Genomic DNA, 24743 nt, shown 5'->3' with positions numbered 1-24743 from the left:
GGGCTGGGCTGGGCCGGCCCGCTCCGGCGCCGGGGACCACGCGCGACTGGTTAGATCTTGTCGTGATCTCTGGAAAACTGTGACTATCTCACATGCCCTGCCCTGCTCGGATCCCCTGCGCTAACGAGCCAGGCCCCCCTTGATTGCTGATTTTACGCTTTTTGGACCAATTGTGGGTCTCCGGGGGCGGGGTTTTGACAGCTCAGGCCAAGCTCCGGCCGGGAGGGGGGGCCGGGGAGAAGGTGTCGGAAGCCTCAGCAGTAAGAAAACATGTCAACGGAATAAAATATTAACCAATGACGGCCCGGCGGGCCCGAGACCCCTCCCCCTGGCCGGGCCCCCACCCCGCCGCCCGCGCCCGCGGCTCCCGAGCGCGGACTGGGAAGCGTGGAGGGCCGACCTGACCCGCCGAAAGGGCCGAGGCGGGGGGCGCCGGGGCCGAGGGCCTCAGGGAAGGACCCCTAGCCGCGTGCCGGCCCCAAGTGCAAAGCATTGACACGTCCCCGAGAGGAGAGGGGGCGCCCTCCTTCTCCCGCGCCCGGAAGCCCGGCCGCTCGGGCCGGCGCCCCAGCCTGGCCTCCGACTTGGCTCCCGGTCGCCGCCCGGGTCCCCGCGCTCCACAGGGAGGCTGCGGGCGCTGGAAAGCGAGGCCGGTGGGCGGGCGAGTCGGGAGGCTCGGGCGGCTGAGGTCCCGGAGCGGAACCCAGGTGGCGGGAGCTGGTGAGTGGAGCCGCTGCACAGCCCTCGTGGGGCCCGCGAGGGCGGGAGGGACGCGGCCTTGTGTCGGGCCAACGCAGGGCGCCCTGACCCGCGCCTCGCCTCACAGGAAGCCCCTGGAGGGACCCGGCGTCGCCGACTGCCCCGGGCTCCGTCCGAGGCCGGTCCGTGTCCGCCTCCGGCGCCCGCGACGCGGCGCTCGGGGCCGGGACGGTGCGCGCACCTTCGCCTGCGCCCAGGGCGGCCCCGCGCGGGCTGACCCCACACGCCGCGCCCTCCACCCGCGACCGAACGAATTTTCGCCGCATCCGGTGCGGGGGTCGCAAGTCTTCCTTTTACTAAACACTGGCATCCTGTCTCGGCTCCCAGCCACTTTTCTATAGTTTGTTTCCGTCTTTGGGAAGCGCAGGTCTCCCAAGTTCGGGAGTGCGGGAGTCGAGGCGTCTAAACACCTGTGGTTGAAATCCCCCCTCTGCAATCCGTGCTGTCCTGCGTCGTCTTCCGGGAGCCCCAGGACCCCTCCCCACGCCGCGGGGTGAGCGTGTGTGTGTGTGTGTGTGTGTGTGTTTCGCGCCCTGCGTGGTGTCCTCTGTGCATATCGAAGGCCACAACTCCAGGTGTGCGCTGAGAGAATAAAGCGACCATACACCTGCCCCAAATCGGACTCAGGCGGACTCTTGGGCTGACTCCTTGGGGTCGTGTTCCCAAGGACAATTCGAGCCTGCACTGGCCACGGGTGACACTCCCATCCGCGTAGCCAATCTGTGCGTGCAGCCCGCCTGGGCCGAGTGCCCGCGTAGTGGGCGCGCACTCCCACGTCCGGCGGCGGTCCGCGCAGCCTGGTGTGCGGGCCAGGTGCGGGGCGCTCACTCTGGTGTGTAAAGGCCGATCGCTCCCAGCGCTGCGGGGTTGGGATAGGCAGAACAGACTTGGCCTCTGCGACTTTTTTTTTTTTCTATTTTTCTTAGCCAAATCCAAGACCCTTGTAATTCCTCATCGTCCCGTACATGTGGGCGCCATCCGCAGAGGGTTTTCTTCACGACCTCGCTCCTCTTGGTTCCTTGACGGCTCGGAGTGAATCTCGCACTCCTCGCTGCACAGTCTACGCGACCGGGGAGCGAGCGTTGTAGCTCGGCAGTCTCTAACTTAGATGGATGTGGCCTCTCTGGGAGGGGGTTGTGTGGCCACACTTGCAGGGTCGGTCGGTGAGGTGAGCAGATAACACCCAGGGCAGCTATCTTGAGCCTGTGTTCAGGTACGGGCCTGGGAATCCCTGAATACATTTGCACAGTCGCGCGCGCGCGTCTGTGTGTGTGTGTGGGGTGCGCGTGGACGTGTACTTCCGTGCTGGTAAGAATGCGTGCACACCTAAGTGTGTGCATTTTGGACATTTTCCTGGGTAGGGTCTGTAGCTGGTCCTGGAGTCGGAAGACCCGGGAGTTAGAAACACGCAGGCCTGGGTTATTTGCCCAAGAAACCCAGCGGCGACGGTGCAGTGGCTGCACTGGGGGTCCGTCACACATCTACACAACCACGGCCCTGCCCAGCGGCGGGCACGGCCTGGGACCCCACCATCTGCCCCGCCGCACCATCCTGCAATCACCCCAGGTCCTGCAGTGGCAGCTCTCAAGGTTCTGTACTGACCACCACCCCCCACCTCCAGCTAGGAGATTCGAGGCAGTCCCGAGCGGCGCCGTGAGGCTCCCAGCTCCCGCCCCGCCCCGCCCCCGCCTGCGTCCACCCCCCTTCTCCTTCCCAGGAATTGGCGCCCCTGAGGGAGTCCCCGGGGCCGAGCGTGCGTGTCTCTTTAAGAGGCCCCGGGGGGCGCCTCGCGGGCCGCCCGGGGCTGGAGGGGGAGGACACGGGCGGGGGCGGCTGGCGCCAGGCGGCCGAGGTTCCACAACAAAGCTCCGGCCCCTGTCACTTCACATCGCCCGGGCCCCGCAGACGGGCGGGGGACTCGCGCAGCCGCCCCTCCCTCTCCGGGGCGGTCGGGCCGGGCGTCGGAGCGGCGCGGCCTGCGGCTCGGGCCCACTGCGCGCGGTCCTTGCGCGCCGCGTTTCCCGAAACGACCAAGTCAGGCGCAGGCGACCCGCGCGGGATGGGCTGCGGTCTTGCGCCTGCCCGTCTGTCCTCTGGCTCTGTAGTCTCTTGCAGGGGCCAGGACACTGCGGGGCCTCCCCTGGTGGGTCCTCAGAGCGGCCGCGGCCGCGCCGTCTTCCCACGTGTGGCTGGCGTGGGTGTCGTGAGCCCAGGTGGCGTGGACGGCGGGTGCGCTCGGCCAGGGCGGCCCTGGGGCCGAGGGACCGACGTGCCTGCGAGTGGCCCGGCGCCAGCCTGCGCCTCGCACTGAGCTTGGACGGGAGGGACTGTGCCGCGGCTGGGCTCGGTGACTTGTGTGGCCTGGGCGGGTGACCAGCTGGGGATGCCACTGGGCGCGTCTCGACGCTGGGGGACACTCCCGCGGCAGAGTTGCTTCCCACCCGGGCCTCTCCGCCGGACCCGCATCTCTCAGAGCCTTGGCGCCAGCCAGCCCGGTTCAGCCGCCCGGCTGGGCTCCCCTGCGGTCCAGGGTCTGGCCAGGGTGTGGGCCGCGGCCTCGGTGACCCCAGCCCGCAGTGGCCTGGCCTGTCCCGTCCACTTACACAAATTGTGGCTGACAGGCGCGCAGTCTCTCTGGAGCCGCCGCCCGCCGGTCGCCTCCCTCCCGCCCCAATTACCCCGCGCAGTGTCGGACCAATGGGCTGGGGCGGGCGGGGGATGCGGCAGAGCAGGCGGCCCGACCCCCTCCCGGCCGCGGTCTTGGACCCGGACAGGCGGCCGGACTGCTTCCTTCAGTTGGATCTGGTCCGTGTCTGCCAGGATGATGCTAAGGCGAGGACCAGCCTGGCTGCGTTGGGCCGGGACAGATCCGGCTGTCGGGGGCGTCGTACTCTGCACCGGAGAGGTCCTGTGGCAGCCGGTGAAACCTGGCATGTGTCCCTGCCCGACTTTGGGAGACTTCCCAGAGTTTGGGGTACCTATAACCCTGGGACCTGCGGATCACTCACTGCCCTGGGCCGTGGTAAAAATGAGGTGGAGTCTTGAGCCTGCCTATGCATGGCGCAGCAGTAGATAGGGGGTGCAGGTGTCTGGCATCCTGCTGAGTGACTAGAGAAGGGGTAAATCTCAGGAAAGACCCTCTAGCACGTGCCCACCTGCAACAGAGGGTCCGGGCTGGTCGCTGGCCAGCTGCTCCCCAGGAAGTTGATTTGCCTTGGGATTCTCTGGAGCCCCTTTGGAGGGAGTACAGTTTGGATGCCCGCTGAGCCGCCCCAGACCCTCCCGTGCTCTTGCCCAGTGAGCTACCTGGCCTGGGCCGTCATCCTCAGCACCTCCAAACCCCTTTTTGCTTCTCTGACCTGCTGGTTCCCCCTTTGCCTACTTAAACTGTTGCTCTGCTCCTGTTCCTCGCTCCTCTCTTTTACAAACTTTATGGATGGGGACCCTGAAGCCCACTGGTGCATTCTTTCACCCAGGGTCACTTGGCTGCTGGTGGCAGAGCTGAAATGGGGCCCTGGGACCTTAAGAGAGAGCACACCCAGCTCCACTCCTTAGAAGGCGAGCGTGCCACTGCTACAGAGCTGTGCTTCAGGACCAAGGCCACAGGGACAGGCGAGGGCCTCCACTCTCTGATGGGCCTCCCTCTGAATACGCGATGTGTAGGAAGTTCTCTTGCTTTGTCTCTAGGCTGCTTGCAGGTTATACAGCAACAAGGCAAAAGCTTTAGAGTTAGCCCTGGACCTGGGCTGGAGGCTTTAAAGGCACAAGGGTCAGTGGAATGAGTCCTGCGGGAGCCCAGGACAGGAAAGTCAGCTCGGACCTGGGCCCCTCTGAGGCAACTGGTTGGGCCTGTGAAGCAGCGAGGTGTAGACGGGCCAGCTGGCTGTGTCACTCCGTGACTTTGGGCAAGGCCCTGCTCTTCTCTGGGATTTGGACTTGTCCTCTGCATACCAGGGACCCAAGAGCATTCTTAGGTACTTTCTAGTTTTACAAAGTCTCTGATCTTCCAAAATGAAAAATTAGCCCTGAGTAACCAGCCCCAGTGTGGCTGTCAGCCTGGCCTCCATGCCTGCGGAAGAGCTGGCCCTGGGGTGGTGCTTGTGTGTCTCAAGCTGCCTTGGAACCACTGGGCCTTTTCTCAAGTCAGTCCCAGACAGTGGTGTCCCTTTTTGAGTTGCCAGCGCAGCTCCCATCAGCCTCTTTGCAGATCATGAAGACACTTTTCCTCCGTCAGATTGAGGAGTCCACAGTACTTTGCCCATGCAGCAGGTAGTACCTTGAGAATTGGGGAGGCCACATGGCTTCCTCAAGGTCACCAGGTCTGGCCACAATCAGATTCATGTTCTGATACCTTCTAGGTAATGCTATCATAAGGTCTGCTTGGATTGTTGGGGGGAGGTGGACGTTGTCCTGGATCTTATCTGTGGAGGACAGGAGGCTGGCTGCTCCAGGGCGGGTGGGCAGTGAGGTCCCTTGCCCTGGAGCCCAGCTCTCACTTCCAGCTGATCATTGGTTATGGCAGGGTCTGTAACCTTCCCAATTAGCCTGGGGCCAGGCCGAGGGCCTTTCTGATAACCTGAGCTCTAGCGGCAGCCGCCCTGGGGCCAGCTTATCTGGGTTCTCTGATCCTCACCCTTCCCCCACATACTCAACGAAGTGCCCTGACTGCGAGCAGATGAATAACCAGATTGTCCTGCAAGCTCAGCCAGCACGTCCAGCCCTACACCCACCACTTTCCCTGACTGGAGGAGGCCACAGCTGTTTTACCCCACTGGAGAGAAAAGGCCGGGGCAGGCAGGACGCCGAACTCAAGCTGCCCGTCAGTTCCCTGCGTGGGCGAGAGAGTCCTGGGTGGGCACGCTGGGGCTCATGCCTCTGGGAGCTTCCGGACCCACCCCCAGGAGCCGGGCCATGTAGAGTACGTACAGGCAGCCTGGTGCCACCCTCCCCCTTGTCCCCTTTTGACTGAAATGCTGCTCTAGCTGCCGGTGGGGGCAGTGCCAGGGACGTCCGTGTTTCCCATGCAGCCCAAATGGGAACAAGCTGCTGCTCCTGCGGCCACTGTCACTGGCTGGTCCACCTTGTGCTTCCAGCACCCCTCACAGAGGCAGGGGCTCTCTCAGCCTGCAAAGCCAGTGTAACTCGGGCCCCTTTTCCCCACATGCCCAACCGACCTGGCGGACAGACTGGAGATTAAATCTCTTCTCGGGCACCAAGAGCGTGATGCAGGGTGTGAAGGAGGCAGGGCCCAGCTGGACAGTGGGGCACAAGGCCTGCTTGTCTGCGGGCTCAAGCCCTCTTCTGCTGTGTCATTAAACCTTCCCCCAAACCACCGCTTGCTCAGTGGGTGTCCTTCAATCCTCCAAAGCCTCCTGGGGTGTCTGCAGTATGGGCCAGCGAAGGGGCGACTAGGACCAGCCCTGACCTGCTTTCTGTTGAACACACCCTTAAGCTGCCATTCACTTGGGTCCAGACTGGGAGGAGGGAGGGAGGAAATCAGGAACTTGTCATCCGGGGCACCGGCCAGGTTCCATGACATACCACCTGACTGCCCTCCCATCTTCTGAGCTGGAAAAAAGGCAATTCCAGGTGCCCTGAAGACAAGGCCAAGGGTTTGGTCAAGTCAGGGGCCAGGTATGACAGCCCCCAGCAGGCAGAGTGCAAGCCCAGCACCCCAGACTTCATCTGCTGTATCAGGCAAGAAGCTTGGCAAAGGGACTGCAATCAGGCCCCACCCAAACTGGAGGGCGAAGACCCTCCTCCCCGTCCCTACTCTCCACCAGGGCCCCCCTCAGGTGTCACACGTGTTGGGGTGTGCTGGGAGCGGGGGCCCACAGTCAGGCCCACAGGACTCTGCTTGGTACTTGGAGAGGACCTTGACCCCAGCAACTCAGGGATGGACACCAATCGCAGCGTGATTTATTGGACGAGACGTGCACTTTTCAACAGGGCCTCAGTAACCACAGTTTCCTTCACTGAACAGTACAGGACCAGGGTAAAAGGGCTTAAAGATAAGAAAGACTAATTCTTCCCATGAGCCACTGGGGAAAGCCAAGGAGGAAGGGGAGGATCCCCCTTTCTTCCTCCCTCCCTCCCTGTTACTCTGGCCCTCAGTTCACCCCATGCTGGAGGAGGGCGGCTGTGCAAGGGAAGCCAGGGGCTGTGTGTATCACAGCCTGGAGTGGGCTGGGGCTGAGACTGTCCATTCAGGGCCCAAATGCCTGGCTGGACCATCCACCCTGTCCCCACCCAGGCTCCAAGATCTGGCCACTCTTCCAGGCCCCTTTGGGTACGGTTAGAAAATACAAAAGCAGGTCCAATGCTGGACATCATGTGCAAACGGAGAAGGGGACCGAGCTGCTGCAGTCTCTCCTGGCCACGGCCCCCCAGGACAGTAGCAGAAGTCAGGGTGCATTGAGGGCAGCTGCTTTGGAGAAGGGCCTCTTCTCGATCCAGGTAGGGTGGGTGGCTGCTGTCACTAAGCTCAGGGCAGGTGGTTGACGAAAGAGGAGCGGAGACTGAGGGCAGGGCCGGAGGGGTGCTTCTCCCCCTCCGTCCAGCGGGTGTGGACCAGCCGGTCAGAAGCAGGTAGCTGGCCCCTACGGGAAGCTGGTGGGAAAGAGGCTGAGGGGCTGGCTCTCGTTGGTGGGGAGCGGAGATCGGTAGCCGTCAAAGTTTCTTGGTATGCTGCCGCTGGTGGAGCCTGAGCTATTACTCAGAGTCTCGATGCTTCCCTCTCGCTGAAGTTCTGCAAGACAGAAGACAGGCCCAGGCCTGGTCAGAGTGGAGCTGGAGGGTGCAGGCACAGCCTGGGCCAGGCTGCTCGCTTTGAGACACCATTCTGGGTCCATTTACATCCTTCCGTGGTGGGGGTGGCTCCCACCTGCTCCCCAGATTGGCCAGGTGGAAGCTCGGGTCACAGGGAAACTCAGTTGGGGGAGGAAGAGGCCCCCTGGGCTGGCAGACTTGAGTGTTAGACCTTGGTCTTTCCCTCACTGTGCGGAAATCCTCTAAGCTGGAAGTATGGCCTCCTTGATGATCTGTCTGGAGACACAGATATTCATGGGGCACAGTGCCTACATACCTAGCATGTTCAGCCAGAATGTTCCCCTAACTCCAGTGTTCGCTGTCTTGGTTCTACGTAAGAGGCAGGTGGGGAGAAGCCAGGACAGGAGAAGGACCACAGCATCCCTGCCCCGCCAGTCTCTAGCCTCCTCTCCTGCCCTGCCTGGCCCTGGGGTAGCCACTCACTCACTCACGCGCTCATTCTCACCCATACGATCAGCACGCTGGCTGAGACTTGGCTCATCCCTGGAATACTGGGAAGTATCTTCTGTTTTGTGTGGAGCCTCCTCCTTGGAGAGGGTCCCTACTCCTGATGCTTCCTTTCTCCCTTCCTCTTTGCTCCCAAGTCTCCTGGAGCCCCTCAGAATGGACAAGCTCAGACTCAACTGTAAGGCAGGCACAAAATGCCGCTTTCCTCTCCTTCCCTGGGCTGTGCACACCCATAGCGCCATTCTGGCTATGGCAGCTGGACCCATCTTATTCAGCTATGGGCACCTTCACTGCCCAGCATCTCTTTAAGGCGGGAATGGGGCAGGCGTTTGGAACAGGATTCTCTGTTTGCTGAATGGATGGAGGAAGGAAGCCCTTCTTAGCTTTGTGAATGTGACCAGGCCCTATTCCCTGTCAGCCCCTCACTGTGCTTCTGAGATGTGGATGCGCATGTGGCTGGCAGTCTCTGTCCCAAGCAAGATGAGACCTGCAGTGCAAGCTTCGCCAAGGTATCCCTGTGACTGTGGCAGGGCGGCGGTGGGGTGGGGGTTGGGAATGGGGGGGCGTTCCATCTTTTTCAAGAGTGTAGGACCTCAGAGCAGTCACTTGAAACAGCTGCATGTGCCGTCTGTAACACTCATCTGGTCTGGCTTGAGACGCTCATCTCTCACCCACACCAGCTCCAGGCCCTGCCACCATACATATGCAGCCCAGCTGGCTTTGGTTACAGAATGAATGGGTCATGGTCTTCCCTCCTGGGCCGGCCATCACCAGCCGGCCAGGAACAAACCACTGACCCCCACACCCTGCAGGCCACACCCAAAGCACTGAGGCTGTCTAGCAGCGGTGCTACACAATGCAGCAGGGGAAAGGAAGCACCCGGACCAGGTGGAAGGGGCCCTCGGGCTGCAACGGTCACAGCCAGAGATGGCCCGGCTGGACGAGCATGCAGGGACACCAGAGGCGCGAAGCAGACTGCGGGCGGTGGGAAGGGGAGCCTGGACACAGGCTGGCGGCCTGGCTGTGGTCCCTGATCTCCAGGAGACTCTGGCTGCCCTGTGGGCATCAACCCTGGAAAATCAAGAGGTATCTAGGGATGCTCAGAAAACAAGGCAGGGAGCTGCTGCAAAGGAGCTGTTCTTCCTGCTCATTCTTCAGTACCGCTCTCATTTGGGGGTACGGCCACTGAGCTGTGAGAGAAAGAAGATGAGAAAGCGAAGAGCAGGCCCTGGGTGTTCATGCTGGGAGCCTCAGACTCTAAGACAGCACCTCCATTCCCCACCTTCCCCACAAGCAAGCCAAGGAGTTTGGAGGAGATCAGAGGCCCTTGCTTCCTGCACAGCCAACCTGGCACTAGGGGGCGCTGACAGCAGGGCGAGGAGGGCACTAAAGGAGCACTGCGGGAGCAGGAAAAGCAGGGGCTTTCTCAGGATCTGGACACCAGGCCTGAGAGAGAAAGCCCCAGATGAAGGAGCAGGAAAGGCGACCAGTATGGGGAAGGGTGATTCCTTTCCAGAGCAGAGGGCCAACCCCAACATCTTGATGTAAACTGGGACACGTCCACCCTGCCGAAGAAGCTCAGGAAACCAGAGCTGGAACCAAGCATGGCACCCCACTGCCCCTTGGCACAGCCCCCAGCAACACCCCCAGCAGCCTCAGTGACCCCAGCAAGCGTGTCTGAGTGGAGCACCGCATTTCAGCGCAGGGACGCTTCACAGGGGGCTTCCAAGGTGAATGGGCTGTTCCCAGGGGCCAGCTCCACGGAGCCTGAGCTGCCTTGCCCCCCTTTTGCTCACTTAGGCCTGGGTAAGATGGGAGGCTGGCAGGCTTCTCCTTGCCCCCAGCTCACAGGATAAGCAAGGCCCTGCTGACTACGCCTGTACATCTCCCACTGCCAGCTGGGCCTCTGACCTCCAGTCCCCACTGTCCCTTCCACCCCTAGGCCCAGCAGGACAGAATCTTCTTTCTCCAGCACACACCTCACCTTGCCTTTCCTTTCCTTAAAGCCTGTCAACGACTCCGACTCCACAGGCCTGCAGACAAGGTCTAACAACCCAGCGCTGCCATTGGCCATCCACAGCCTGCCGCCCAGGCCCCGCTCAGCGCTCCCCACTGTTCTGTCCGAGGAACCTGTGCAGATGGCTTCAGGTTCTCTGGGCCCCAGCGGGCCTGCTCCTCATGCACAGGTGTCCACGCCTCCGCAGGCTCATCCTCTTCCCTTGCAGAGCATGCCTGGCCCCACCAAGCTCCACGCTGACTCCTAGCCAGGCCCTCAAAACTCCCAGGTGTCCGTCCTCCTCCACACCTGGAGAGGCCCTTTGGTGGGGGACAATCTGTGCCTTATCTCTGTATCCCCAGTGGCAATCAGAGGTCCTGGAAAATAGCTAGTGCTCGGCACTCACTTCTGGAATGATGAATGAGTGATGTGGTGAAGGGCACTGAGTGATAGAAAAAGAACCAGGAGCCTACTTTTCTCTGTGCCTTCTGTGAAGCCCCTCCTCTCTTCTTCCCCCTAAAGATGACAAGAGAGACTGTATGCAAGGGGATGTGGAGGAGGGGTGCACGCACGATCCCCGCTTCGAGTCATCCCAGCGCCCAGCCCGAGGAGCAAGCGGCAAATGGAAACGTGTGGCCTTACCTTCCTCCATCCCGAACGCATGCTTTGTTACTGTTGGGTTGCTCACGGACGCTGGGCTGTTGGCATTGTTTTTTTTTTCCTTTTTTTTTCCCTTTTGGAAAGAAAAGCATTGAGGAATCTTTTTGGAAAAGATATGGACAATGATTGAGAAGTACACATCTGTGCAAGCAGCTGGAGGGGTGTAAGAAGGCACTGGGGGTGTCACACCGGGAGGAGGGGGAGCTTGCAGTGGGACTCTGCAGTCAAGGAAGACAGTAACATGCACGTGTAGGCAGCTGGGGGACTGACAGGTCCTGGGGGTCCCGGAGACAGAACTGTTATCCCTTCAGTATGGGGCTGGGAGAGGAAAAGTCACACACTGAGCATAACAGCTCTGTAAGAGGACAGAGGGGGATCTCTGGCCCATGCAGTGCAGAAGGGGCCCCATGCAGGGGGGTGGCTGGCGGAGGAGACAGGCAACACGGCTTTCAGGACCCCTGGGACCTTCTGACTCAGTGGCCCAGCTCCGGCTGCTCCCTCCTCCCCACCACTCCCAAGCCCCCCAGCTCTGAGAGGCTCTCCTGTGGTAGAGCTAGGTTTGTGGCGAGGCCCACCAGGAGCCTGCTGGAGTCCAGGAGGGAGCCCTGGGCTCTGTCCCTGGAGAGGGTCTCCAGGAACCTCCCCTTAGAGGTCTAGAGATTCTGGCAGTGGAGAAAAGCTAGCTCTAAGAGAGCTGCTTCTCGGGGGCCACTGAGTGGGGCAGGAGATGAGGAGCTGGAAGCCCACGGCAGTGGCTGGACCCGGACGTGAGAAAATCTGACCTGACCCCACATTTCCCAGGGACTTGGTGCTCCTGGGAGGCAGACAGCAAAGCCCAGGATGAAGGAGCAGCGCTGGCCCTGGGTTCCACACCGCTTGAAGGGGAAGTGGCGCTGGCACGGGCCACAAGAGCCCAACAACCCAGGCACCACTAAGCCTGGCCCCCATGCCCACCACCGGCTGTGTCCACCTGCTCCCTGCTCCTCTTACTGGAAAATGCTGCCCTTCTGTGCCATAGGCTAGGGGGCTTAGGGAAGGGGCAGTGGCCAAAAGGTAGGAGCCTCTGCTCCTCTGAAACGGAAGGGGTGAAAGGGTCTGACTCTCATGTTGTTCCCACTTTGTATAGAGCCGGTCAAACTTCAAAGGTGTGGAGGTGCAGAGCCAGGTGGCTGGCCTTGTCAAGGAGAAGTCACTCTGGTTACTTCAGGGTGTATGGAGCGGACGGAGGGCCCTGTGTGAGGGGGTCAGGCATGAGAGCCCACAGCAGAAGCCCCTGCCCCTCATCCCGCGGCGGCCAAGGCGCAAGCAGCAGACACTGGCTCCTGGGACCGACCGACAGAGTATTCCTGGGCCTCTTTTCACACACCAGCCACCTCACTGAATAAACGTGTCTCCGGTTCCCCTGTTCCTTGGGGACGGGCCTGAGGAAGAACTGGGGCAAGCTGGGAACGCTCAGGTGGGTGGCTGACCCCAGCAGAGGACCGGAAGTGAAGCCGCACCTTGGGCCGGGTGTTCTCTGTGTCTGCCCAGTGCGGGACGCGGAGGGGGCCCTTTCGGCTTCTGTTGGAGAGCCCAATCTGCGGAGCGCCCGTCGAGGGACTAGATGAAGGCCTGTGTCCGGGCCCAGCGGGTTAGTGAGGGGAAAAGGGTGCCTGGAGCACCGGCTCAGCCTCAGGGCAGCCTGGCACTTCCGCCACCACCTGAGGAGCGGCATCCACTGCCTGGCCCTCCGGTTTCCTCCACGGCTCCAGCCAGCCTTGCTCTGCACAGGAGCGGCAAGATGCTGCTCATTAAAGGGATTAGCCCTGGTTTTTATTGGGCCCTGGCTACAGCCACACACTCTAGTCCTAAACAAACCACCCACGCAGCCCTGTGGGAGTGGGATTAGACCTGCTGGGGGAGGGAGTCCTCCTCTGCCCCACGGCTCCGCCCACTTCCGGGTGGCGGGGGGGACTGCACCAGCCTTAGCCTGAGAAGGCAGGTGGGCACTGGGTGTGCCCAAGCTGGAGGAGGCAGCCTCAGGGAGCAGCTCAGAGCACAAGCTCTGGCCACCTGCTTTCTGGGAGACTTTGGGTGAATTACTCAAATCTCTGTGCCTCAGGTTCCTGAATGTGACGATAACAATGTCTGTTTCATAGCCTGGTTGTAAGAATGAAATTAAATAATGCATGTAGAGCGCATCACAAAGTGCTTAAAGCTTCCAGTCAGCAAATGCGAGTTACTATTATTGTTGCAATTGAATTAGTCATTGTGATTATCCACAGGACTTCTGGGTCCCTCTCCAGCCTCCCTCCCCAGCAGGTGCCTCGTCATCCAGACCCCTGCCAGCTCCACCTCTGCTGGAGCCTGGGATTCTTTTTTTTTTTTAATCAAGAAATGGTTCAGGGAGGTAGATGGCAGATATGTGTTTACAGCTTTTCATTTCCCTCCTTGCCTCTTTGCTAACTCCCTCTTCCAAGATGGAAAATAAATTTCCAGCCCTGTTGACGTGCATTGATTTTTCCCTCCTGCATCCACCTCCCAGTTCTCCCACATTAGCAGGGGCTGTGGTTAGGACCCTTGCCTGGGGTGAGCTTGACGGCACCCAGGGAAGTGGACGGCCACACAGCACCGAGCAGCCAGCCACACTGCCCTGGCTTGCCCAGAGGAGGTTTGTGACAAACAGAACAGCTCCGGTTCCTTTCTGCTTGAGGGTCCCTGGGTGGGGAGACAGGTGTATGGGGGGGGGGTCCCTCTCATTAAGAGGTGAGAAGGCTCCGTATTTTCCCTTAGTGCGATATACGACAAAGAGACTGGAGGTGACAGGACGGTTACAGGGTCAGCAAACTGCTTCAAATGGAGTCTGTCCCAAGCAAGCAATTCCGTCTGCAAGAGGCCTACAAACCAGGCCAGGGAACAGCTATGCAAAGTGGCATTTAGAGAGAGGCTAGCGGGTGGGGAAGCTGGAAGGTGTCTCCTGGGGCGAAGGAGGGTTGGCAGCTTCCCGAGGCTGGAAGCTGGAGAGCTGGCCCAGATGCCAACGAGGAGGAGGTGGCCTTGGCAGACATGGCCAGGGGCTACTTGTCTTACAAGTAGGCTGGAAACTGCTAACTCCCTTCTAGTGTGGCTGGGGAGGCGGGACCCATTCGATGAGACCTAGATGGAGTTGGCTGAGATCGCAGTGAAAACCTGACAGCACTGTCAAGACCACACTTTGGGCAGGAGCCAACCTCAGCCCCCAGGGCACTTTTTAGGAGGTTAAAAGTGCAGCCCTTAAAGAAGGCAGCCTACAGGAATGCTTGCTGCTCTCCGCACTCAGCACACCCCTCTGGCCGCCGCCCAGCTCCCCCACACCTTCCCGGGCTGCCCCCCTCCAGCACCTCTCAGGCTCCACAGTTCACAGAGATGCCGACGACCAGGGCTCCTCTTTGCCCACCCCAGTGAGGTCCTGGGAGGCTGGGGGCTCAGGCCATCGGAGACAGGCGTCACCTTTTTTCTCTAGCACGGGCGGTTGTCCCTTTGTCAGGCATGCTTGAGCTAGGAGGAGCGGGGAGAAACTTCTGGAAGCTGAGAGCCGAGGATGAAAAGGTTCTTCCTATTCAGATCACAGGAATCCTGCTTTGGGCAGCTGGAACCAGGCCACAGATGAGAAGCAAGGCTATCTCTGGCCTGCTCTTATCTCTGGGGCTTAACACCTATGTCTGAGTCCAGACCCCTGGCTGGCTGACGCCACAGACTCTGGTGTCTTACCACATACACAGCCTGGCGCTCCTCAGCCCTCTTGCCTGGGGGCAGCAAGTAACTCCTTCCTGGCCAGTCCCTTTCAACCCACAGGGCTCCCACATACTCTTTTTCTCCTCCTTGCTGAGGTTTTGTTTCTGACCCCCTCAAGTACAGAAACCAGAAAATCATGACAGGAGGCGGCCAAGCCCCCAGGGCCCACCCCGCCAGCCCTGCCTCCACTCTCAGCGGCCAACACTGATGGTAAATCTTGGTGCTCTTGATTCAGGAAGCTGGAACTGCTTCCCTTGGCCACAGGGGCTGTGCACAGCTGCCTACGAGCCCCAGCAGGGCTTGTGGGGGAGACCTGAGGCCTAGGAGAACCCAGATGCTCCCAGGTGTCCGCAGCCCCTAGAAGGTAAAAGTGGTGACCAATCCCCGGAAAGGACAATGGGCAAGCAGAAAGCCTCATGATGCCTGCACTTCCAACCAGAGACACGGGGCAAGCGGTCCTCCCTTCCGTCTTCTCTACCCATCTCCTCTGGGAGCCAAAATGAAAGGTTCTCAGGCCTCTGGGAGCCCAGGTCCCGACAGCAGGCCAATGTGGCATTAATACCACGAGGTAGGCTGGGTCTCTGAATCCCCAGTGGGCCCAGTAGGGGCAGAGGCATGATGCCAAGGGAAGGCATGTTAGAATACAAGGGGAGGGAGAAGCCTGCGGAGTGAGGGGGACGTAGGAAGCGGCCTCTCTCAAGAGTCCTGCTCCCCATTCAGCAGGCTTTATGGCCTCCACCCCTACAACGGGTGTGTGTGTGTGTGTGTGTGTGTGTGTGTGTGTGTGTGTGTGTGTGTGTGTGTGAGATATACGGGGGGCGGGCAGGGCTTACAGCACGGCCTAGATTCTCTTTCATGATCTAAAAGAGCAGTGACAGCGAGTGGGGTCTGAGCTTGAGGGGGTCATTGGCCGGTTGGGAACTGTAGCCTTTTTCCAGGTCCCTCTAACAACAACCGTACCAAACCCAGGCAAGGAAAGACTTGAACGGAAGGACTGCTGTACCTCACTCCCAGGAAACCCACGCCAGCCTCACACAAGGCAGCGGGATTACCCACCCAAACCACCTCGACTGGTGGCCCAAGCCCAGTGACCCTCTCGGTGTCTGCCACATTAGTGTAACTAAATGCTGACCAAGGCAGGGTTTCCTGTCACAGCGCCCTAGACGTGGGAGCAGAAAGGCTGAGCTGACCAGCTCACACTTCCTGGTCTGAGGTATTTGATGACTAGGCCTCAGTTCAGCCCTGACTGAGCTTGCTGTGGATGGCCAGGAGGAGGAGGAGGGGGAGGAGGAAGAAGAGGAAGACCGCTGTGGACCCAGCCTAGTGCGGTCACAGACATGCTGAAGGACCTGGGCAAGTCACTTTGCTTCTCACCTATTTTTTTCAAGAGGAAAGGGTGTTTTCTAGAGACCTCACTGGGCGTGTAGGGCTCTCATGAGGAAAGAAGGCTCCTAAGAAGCTGAACACTGGCCAGAGACCAGGGCTGAAGACTGGCGTTCTCAGCGGGCTGAGGCCTGGGGCAACACGTGTTGAGGGGGTGTGGTGAGGGGTGGGGGTGGGGCCGAAGTGCCCTTTCTACCTCCAGGTCCTTGGCACAACACCGGGGCAGAGCCTCAGCAGATCTATTTACAGTCCACTCAGAGCTAAGGGGCATGGCAGACATGACTTGGGGACAGAGAAGGCCTGGGCAGGAAGCACAACACGACTTCTTCACATATAGCTGCTATGACAAGCCAGAGGAGTCTCAGGCACTGGCACGTGTGCCCATCTGGCATGGGTCTGTGGAGGAGACAGGGCTTGGACACACTCCCCGGGAACCAGGTGCCTGGCAGTTGGCCTGGGCCCACCCAGCTCCTGAAGCCCAGCCATGAGGCTTGGAAGCCCCAGGCCCAGCTCGCAGGCAGGGGACTTCCCGAGCTGGCCTCCAGCCTTCTGAGATAACACAGGGCTACAGACCACAGGACAGACGCTGCACTTTGAACGCTGCTGGCTGGCGGGGCCAGAGCCACATCTGGTTCTCATTCAAATGTCCAAATGTAATTAAATTCTCTACGACGCAGCGGAAGAGTTTGGTAAGATGTGGCTTTCCCCCTGCTCCATCAAGGTTAAGAAATCACAGTCCTTCATTCCACCGGCAGACTCACTCTTCCCCGCCACTGGTCCGTCCTGGTCTGTGAGGTAAATGCCGTGCTCCTCCCCGTTTTCTAGAGCTTCGAAGGCTGGGCGAGTGGGCAGCTGCAGCTCCCCACGCTCTCCCACTTACCCACTTGACAGGGCTCAGGCTGAGGCGGAGCAAGTCAGTACCCTGGGTGCTGGGTGCCCCCTTCTCCTCCCCGGCTGAGCCAGCCACTGTGCCTAGGCTCACCCCAGACCCGCTCCTATTTCTGAGACCGGGGCGGCGGGGCGGGGAGTGTCCTGCAGTACGCTGCCAAGGGCATGGCTTCTCTGCAGCTCCTCACAGCAGGAAGCACTTGAGAGTTGAGTCTGGAGGCTTTGGGACAAGAAGCCTTATAGCCATCAGTGAGATGAGGTAATTGTCCCCCACTTCTTACCTCCCAGGACCTCTGCATGGGGCTTCCTGTACCCCCCGTGGGGGACTCAGGCTGACAGACAAGGGCCAGAGTGGCATCTGAGCCCGCACAAGGACGCCCTCAGACTGCTCGGAGTCTCACGGGACTGCCCCGCCAGGCTCTGAATGGGTTAAGGGACAGCAGGACGCAGGACCCAGGACCTTGCCTGCTTAAGGGAAAAGGCACCGCTAACCACAGGCTTCGGGACCTCTCCTCCTTGGCCTGCTCAGGACCTCCCTGTAGTCACCATTCCAGAGATGGCTGCTTTTCCCACTTCCCTTCCCACCTGAGTGGGAGTGTCTCCAGTCTATGGCTTCTTTTACCTAGGGATTTATGACTTTCATGCCAATGGGTTCCATTCTATTTCCTCTACGTCTATTTTCCTAATCATTGTGGTACAGACTTTATGAGAGTTTCCGAATAAGTGGGGGTATTTTTCCTTTTGAAATAAACTGTTCTGTGAGCTAATGACTTCATGTGGGTGTAGATGCTACCCAGAGACAAATGGGGGCTGGGGAGGGGCCAGCCAAGGTGGGGTTAGGGCAGAACATTCGAGATTTCACAAAGTTATGCCGAGGTCCCTGTAAGACTGTTGGCCAGTTCCTGTGCTACAGTCTCTCTGCTCACAAACATCCCAACCAGAGAACGAGAGCTACATACAAGCACACACACCAAGGTGGTATGAGCCAACCAACCATAATGCATCAATACGGTTTTAAAGAAATTGAGCCCTGGCTCTTGGTCCAGCTGCCTTGAGCAAGTACGGCAAAAGGAGGTGTTGAGGTGAGGTCTCTGTTAGCCCCCCGAGGGTCCCCACCTGTGCTTTTGAGCCCCATGCTGTGGTATGGTGGGGGCAGAATGGCAGTGTGAGTGGACGCCGTGGTGCCACTGTCCACGTGGGATGGGAGGGGCTCCTGCCGGCTGCGCCTTTGTGCTGTGTGCGCAGACTGGCTGCTGGTGCCGGGCCTCTATTCATTATTCAATTCAGCTAGCTCAGACGAGCCTTTCCATTTGCTCCTCCAGGAGGAATAACAAATCTAGAAATGCAATTGCACTTTGGTGTATTAAGATATTGATTTGCCTGTCGAGGAGAAATGCATTTGCTCTGTCAGCTCTCCCATGGGGAGGAAGGGGTTAACCAAATGTTTATCACAAGGCTGGCTTCAGAGTTGAAAGTAATGTGATCAGTAATGAATTTTGTGTTACATTAGGTTGTATAAATGGACAGACAAGCGCAGACAACAAGTGGCCAGGAGTCGGGGCTAATCTAATGATGTAAAAATAGAGACAGCACCAATTATACTAGGGGCCAGCTCCAGGCTCCTGCAGGGACTGCAAATGAATAGGTACAAATCAAATTACTCACTAATAGACGCACTACAAGAGGGGCAGTCAATGGTAAATGCATTAGAGCCTAGTGACCTCTCTGCTCTGCACAGCAGAGTCCGAAAATTTGACTTCCATCTTCAGAGTGGGGGGCAGGGAGTGGCGTCCTCAAAGAAACTCTTGTTGGGTGAAGGACGGCAACTATTCCCCACCCCAAACCAGCGCCTGGCAGGAGGGATCTCCTGTCTGAGCTAACCTCTTGCCCTTACTCCAGTGGCTCTTGCAGCCCGAGCACCAGGGGGTAGGAGGGTACCCACTTGAGGGGACGAAAAGAACTGTGGGGCGCAGCCTTCTGTGTAGGCGAGGACAGGAGGTTACATACCCAAACACTTCACAGCCATGTGTCTCTCTGGGGTGATGTGTTCTACTGCTACTTCAAGGGTTGTGTCTGTATTGAAAATAAAACATTTCTTTAAGGAGAATCACACAGTGGACCTTTGAGTGCAGCCTGAATAGGTATCAAAGTCTGGTGTGACCACTAGACGCTTGTGAAGGGCGTTACTCTGGTCTGCTCCAAGGCACAGCTCCTCTAGGCTGTACAGACTTCTCACTGGCCTACCCCAGCGCCACTCTCCCCTCCTACTCTTCCTGTCACTGACCGAGTTCCTGCGTTCCCATCTACTGCATGCGGCTATGGCGGCCAGGGATATGGAGGGAAAGCCGCTCTCTTGGGGAGTCCCTCAGGGTTTCTTCCTTCTCTTGGGTTAAAGCTGCCTGGCAGTGTGGCTGCGCCACTTAGGGAAAGATCACAAAGACACGCTCAAATGCACTAACTGTGTGCTCATAGGCAGCTCCTGGTGGCTTGGAGATGAATACAGCATGAATCCAAAGAAACTCCAAACTTTCCAAGGACCAGCCCGTGCGCCACAGAGGTAGGGCCGGTGGCGGGGCTTGGCCCATTCTCCCCCACCCCACCCTACGGCCAGCACCAAGGTGTCCTGTACATCGAAGTGGCGATGGTGCCCTGGTCCTGGCCAGCCGGGGCTTGGAGACGATGGGAAGGTGCTGGTACACTGAGCTCGGAGGTGGGGACAGGAGGCAAAAAGCCGCCCTGAACAAACGCAGCTACTGGATGGTGCTTCGCCCCAGACCCAAATAAGTGCACTGAGGGCTGGGACTGCAGGCTGTCGCGCTACCCCAAAACATACACTGGGGGAACATGGAAGGTCTGGAGCCGAGGGAGTCTGCCAGCAAACTTGAAAGTATCTTAGGCAGTGGGCCTGCAGGTCCTGGACGGTAGGGATGTGGCACATGAGGCAAGGGCCGGGAGAAATCTAAAGTTCTTCCAACCTCCTAACAGGTTGAGCAGCTGATTCCGGCATGGGCACTCCCAAATGTCCCCTCCTTTAAATGCAATCAGATTGGCACGGCTTGGCTTTCTTGCTCTCCTTGGTATCTAAGATCTAAGATTCCAGTTCCTAACCAGTCAGAGGGTCATTTCCAACTTTCTTTTTCTGTGTGCGCGTCCCCCCCTTCTCCAACCATCACATCTAGAGGGGGTCTGCACGCCGCTCACTGGCTTCTGAGAAGGTGAGGTGCAAGGGGAAGGTGGGATTTAACCACCCATGACTGTGCCCTGTTTGGTCAGATCGCTTCCCTCACAGAAGGGCCAGTGATTAAAGGTGAGTTCTCCGGCAGAGGAGGAGGCCTGGAGAACAATCCTCCCTTTGGTTAACCATTCACCTGTGTTAAAGCCTCCGGAGGAGGGGCCTGGCCCTAGGGTCCCACACCCTCCCCCGCCCTCTGGGCAAGGCCGTACATTTTCCAGTCACTCTTACCCCCACTCGGGGGCACCACCTGGAGAGGGACGTGCAGGGCGCCAAGGAAGGGGCACTGCGCGTGCTCCCTGCTGACAAGATGGGGTAGCTTGGCTACAGAGTTCAGTGCAGACTTTGGGCAACTAGAGTTCCTCAGGCCTGAACTCCCATGAGCACTCTGCCTCTGCTTCTGCGGGGTCTTCCAGAGGGGAGAAGCAGGGCGGGGGTGAGGAGAAAGAGAAAGCAGTCTACCTAGAATCAGATCTGAGGCCACCTGGCCCAAAACACACATGTGTTTTATGCAAAACAATGACTCCCGTTGCTTTGACTGGCTTTCCTTTCCTTTTCAGAGGCCACAAAAACCCCTCTTAGGAGCAAATGGCTCCAGTGGCACGCCAGAGATAGAAGCCCGAGAGGAAGAGACCCACGGTCTGGAGCCACGGTTTGCCCGTTCTTCCCCAGCCTGGTGTGGGATGCAGCAGATGCCTACAGCCAGCCTGCCTGCTGCAACCAGGCAGAGTGCACGGGGCCACGGAGCCGGAAGTCCTTGGGAGAAGACACGGAAGGCATTTTGTAAATGCTGCAGGAGGAAAAATTCCTGCTTCCATTCCTTGGCAGAAAAGCCTGGTCTTGAGGGCACAGAGGACATTTTAGGGGCAAAGAGAGAAGCCTAGAGTCTTTGGCAAGAAAGCCAGGCCAAGCCAGAAGCTGCGCCCTGAGAAGTGAGAGTAGCATCGGATGCCCCCATCTCCAGAGGAGGAAGCTGGAGGGCTAAGACTTGGGAACAGCAGACTAAAGCTGGGTCTCACGAGTTGCCATACCAGGCATCACGGACAAGAGAGAGCCTTACTCTCAGCAGCTACAAGACAGTGACCTTGGGGCTGGGGGTTTAGCTCAGCGGCAAAGCACCTGCCTGGCAAGCACAAGGTCGTGAGTTCGGTTCCAGGTACCGGAGAAAAACCAAAAACCAAAAACAAACAAACAAAAAAAGACAGTGACCTTTCTCAGGACGCCTGGAGTGAACACCAGTTCAACTTAGCAAGATGAGGGAAGAGGAGATGAGAAGATGCCACAGACAGATCAGAGGCTTGGTGGCTGTGCAGTGCAGGAGTGACCCATGGAGCTACGTGCCACACGGCCCTGGGGAGGCAGCATCTTCAGCCTGCGAGCCCCCTTGCCTGGGTAGGAGCAGTGGGGCTGAGCCAGCACCAGAGAGGGGCCCACCTCTCACTTAGATAATCTCAGTGCTGCGAAGGGGACTTCAGAGACCCAGACAACGCGCTGCTGGCTGCCTCTGACGTGGCCGCACAAGGAAACACCTCCAGGGTGCAAGCGGATGGGGACAAAGCGCTCTCAGAGTTCAAACTGTAACACCTGCTACAGCCTCTGACACGTCTGCCAAGTCCAAAGGGGTCAAGGAGCTTCCTGGTGAACACTGACGATCTGACCATCTGCTTTGAACTTGGGGTTGAGCAATGCGTTAGAGACCCTGAAATATCAGAGAATTAGCTCAGCATCCTGCTGTGGGCAATCACTGTCACCTGACTGTGCGGCCCCTTGTGATGGGAAAAGGCTCATACGGCACCTGCTAGAAATGCACAAAAATGTTTGCTCCTAGCCCTCAGCAGGGGGACAAGCAGGAGTTCTAAGGCCCACTGAAGCTGCTACTAATCCGAGAGGTAGAGTGGCGGGCGGGGGGGTGGGGGGCAGCAACACACTGAGATATTCGGTTTAGGGTACACATCTGATGAACTGCAGCTACAAAAGCTATTGAGATTTTAATCTCTATAGTCCTGAAATGAAGGATATTAGCAATGTGCACACACACATGCACATGCACACACAAATAGTGCTTTAAGATCATCTGTTGCAAAGCATGGACAATGAACAGATACTCATTAATTCACCTACTACACCTTCTATAACCATTTAAAAACTGCGTGTAATGCTCAAAATATGCTTTTCACGTTAAAAAGGAAAACGGCACAGTCCTTTCAATAAATAACTAAATGAAATAAAAGTAGTTTCTAACAGAAGTCTGGAAGAGCTTTATTTGAAAACAACTGTAAAGCTATTTCAGCTGAGTAATTAGCATACAGACAGGAAAACTCAGAGGATTTAGCAGAATAAGCTAGAGCACTTGCTTTTAAACTGCAGATCACAATTCATCAAAGTATTATAAAATCAATTTAGTGAGTCATGACCACATTTTTTAAAAAATGAAATAAAACAAAGTATTAGAATGCATCACCTGTCATATTGTTTTGTGAGGGTCTGAATATTTGGGTGAACTGAATTAGGAAGGAAAATGTATTTATAGCAGAAGAGGCGCAGGTTGGGCCTACAGTGTGGCGGCCGAGAAGAAGCGCTTCTGGGCTAGAGCAGGGTCTGGTAAGGACAGGGTGGGCAAAAAATGACAGGCCTCAAAAGCCACCTTTACAACCACACAGCCCTGTGAAGGAGAAAGGCAGCCTGAGCCCGGGGCTGCAGGGCGCAGCGGTTACTGGGAGAGGCAGCCCCCTGCCTCGAGAGCTGACTTCACAAACTCCTGGGAGTGGAAAGCAGCAAAAGCAGCAGGCTGCGACAGGGATGAGTCCAGGATACTTGGGCCAGGCGATCGGGACCTGCGCGTGAGGCCTGGGCTTTTGATATGACATGTGGGAGAAGGCAGAAAAGAGAGATAAGGTTTAATAAGTGATGGAAATAGTTAAAGTTTAGAGAAAATGTACTTAATGTGTACCCAGGTGTTTATTTGAAAACTTTTTTTTTTTTGGTATTAAGTTATATCTTTACCTAGACAGAAAACAACTGGAATGTTAATGTTTTGTTTATTTTTTAAAAATCTATTTTTCTAGAAGAAGCAATATTGAAAGGAATGTCCGCTAAGCAGGAATTAGTCCAGTTATTTTGCGGGGGATGGAGGAGAGGGGGAGAGATTTTGGGAGACAGCACTCCAGGCACAAGGAAAAGCGCACACAGAGGCCTGGTAGGCAGAGAGAGGGCTCGGGGCCCTGGGGGCTCCGGGAGGGGTGGCCGGGAGCAGCAGGAGACGGCTCTCTAGGGAGAGGGCAGTGGCTGTTTATGGGGTCTTTGTACACACAGAGTGGGGTGGACGGGGAGAAGGAAAGGGCTAGAGGAGTTCACTGTTTAGAAATGTGGACGTACCAGTAGGTAACTGGGTAGGCAGTTTTGGAGACCAGGAAAGAAGCCAATGTGAAAATTATTTAGAACCCATCGGTTTAGGGACAGTAACTGGAGCCAGGAGGCAGAGGCTGCTGTATACTGAGGGAGAAGAGAAGAGGGCGAGAGGGGCCTTGAGAAGTCCACTTAAGGCTGACACAGAAGGGAAACCCAGAAAGGGGACTGAAAAGTAGCCAGAGGCAGAAGAAAACCCAGGAGCTTGTGGTGAAGCAGGCGCCACTGGGAGAGCACTTCCAGACACAGGGAGGGGCTGCCAGGGCCGGTGTGGAGGTGACCCAATGTCCAGTAACGATGCTGGGGAGAACAGCTGTGGCTGGGTGAGCCGGGGGCAGGGGCTGCTCCTCCGCTGCCGTAGGAAACCAGGGGACAGTGGACCCTGCGATGTTCAGGGTCTGAGCGGCTGGAAGCTGAGCGATGTCTCTCTGAGAGCAGAGGAGGTGGTGGCGTAAGTGACGTGAGAACGCGGAAGTCTGAAACACTATGTATGCAGAGGCAAGAGACTGACCTCGAGGTGAGGGACCAAGCATGGAACATACTAAAAGAGCAACAATAGGAAAAAGGTATCAAAAATAAGACACGCACTCCTGACGGACCAGAGATCTGGGGAACCTCTCCAAGCGTGGAAATACAGTAGGCTCGATGCCAGAGCAGTGAGCGGGGGCCTCGGCAGCCGTGCCAGCCCCAGGTGGAGCTCAACAAACGGTTGCCAGCGTGTGCCACAGGCTGGACTCTGTCCTAGGCACTGGCTTCTCTGCAAAGATGGACGCGTCTGAGCGCAGGAGAGGGAGCACTCGGAAGCGGACGGCAGGGCTCCGTGGCAGGCGGCCGACTAGTCACGGAGGCGCTAATCTGAACAATTTGTGATTCTTTTTTCAGCAACCCAGGTGTACAAGCAGAGCTGGACTGACCTCATATTGGGGTTTTGCTGAATGAGACGGTGGAAGGGTTAGCAGGGCAAGGGGCATAAGGACATGAACAAGAAAGTCATTCAGCCAGTTCTGTTAGAGCTGGACTTGCAAAATACATTATGTGAGCTCCTCAGACTACTGGTTCAGCAGCTGCCATGGAGAACTGAACTAACACTTGTTTTGTAGGTTAAACCCGTTTAAAAATAGACCTCAAGTTTTATTATGCAAGGTGGGGGGCTTATTAAAATGCAGGCTGTGGCCCAGTGGTGGAGGGCTTGTCTAGCATGCCCAGGGTTCTGGGTTTAGGCCACAGCATTGAAAGAAAAACAAAACAAAACAAAAAAATCAAAATCCTGATGCTGACAGTGTAGGGCTGGATGGGGCCTGGGACCTGAGATTGAATTTTTCTCTATTGTCTTTTTTTTTGCTATGCTGGGGATTGAGGGCCGAGGATATAGCTCGGCGGCACAAGTGCCTG

At 57.8% G+C, this 24743-nt stretch overlaps 3 protein-coding genes across 3 annotated transcripts in view; 1 reads left to right on the top strand and 2 right to left on the bottom strand.

Moving 5' to 3' along the window:
* Positions 1 to 3693, bottom strand: LOC106149624 (collagen alpha-1(II) chain). The gene is made up of 4 exons (XM_013519060.1): positions 3363 to 3693; positions 2647 to 3292; positions 1405 to 1618; positions 1 to 1161 (listed from the first exon to the last, which is right to left on the bottom strand). The coding sequence occupies exons 1-4, from the start codon at positions 3691 to 3693 to the stop codon at positions 448 to 450; spliced, it is 1905 nt and encodes a 634-aa protein (XP_013374514.1). The 3' UTR covers positions 1 to 447.
* Positions 631 to 10324, top strand: LOC102008487 (actin cytoskeleton-regulatory complex protein pan1-like). Its single transcript, XM_013519305.1, has 5 exons — positions 631 to 720; positions 8453 to 8543; positions 8847 to 8997; positions 9551 to 9764; positions 10041 to 10324. Exons 3-5 carry the CDS (start codon positions 8891 to 8893, stop codon positions 10296 to 10298), a joined length of 579 nt encoding a protein of 192 aa, XP_013374759.1. The 5' UTR covers positions 631 to 720; positions 8453 to 8543; positions 8847 to 8890; the 3' UTR covers positions 10299 to 10324.
* Positions 6657 to 24743, bottom strand: part of Bcas3 (breast carcinoma amplified sequence 3) — a gene marked incomplete in the record, with an annotated part of 520369 nt that continues 502282 nt past the window's right edge. Inside the window, 1 exon segment of the mRNA XM_013519304.1 lies at positions 6657 to 7507. Coding sequence (XP_013374758.1) covers positions 7359 to 7507 — 149 coding nt within the window.

Source organism: Chinchilla lanigera, unplaced genomic scaffold (assembly GCF_000276665.1).
Source record: "Chinchilla lanigera isolate Chin_1 unplaced genomic scaffold, ChiLan1.0 scaffold00050, whole genome shotgun sequence".
In the NCBI taxonomy this organism is placed as follows: Eukaryota; Metazoa; Chordata; class Mammalia; order Rodentia; family Chinchillidae; genus Chinchilla; species Chinchilla lanigera.
The sequence above is the reverse complement of the archived record's forward strand: the minus strand, read 5'-3'. Positions and strand labels throughout refer to the sequence as shown.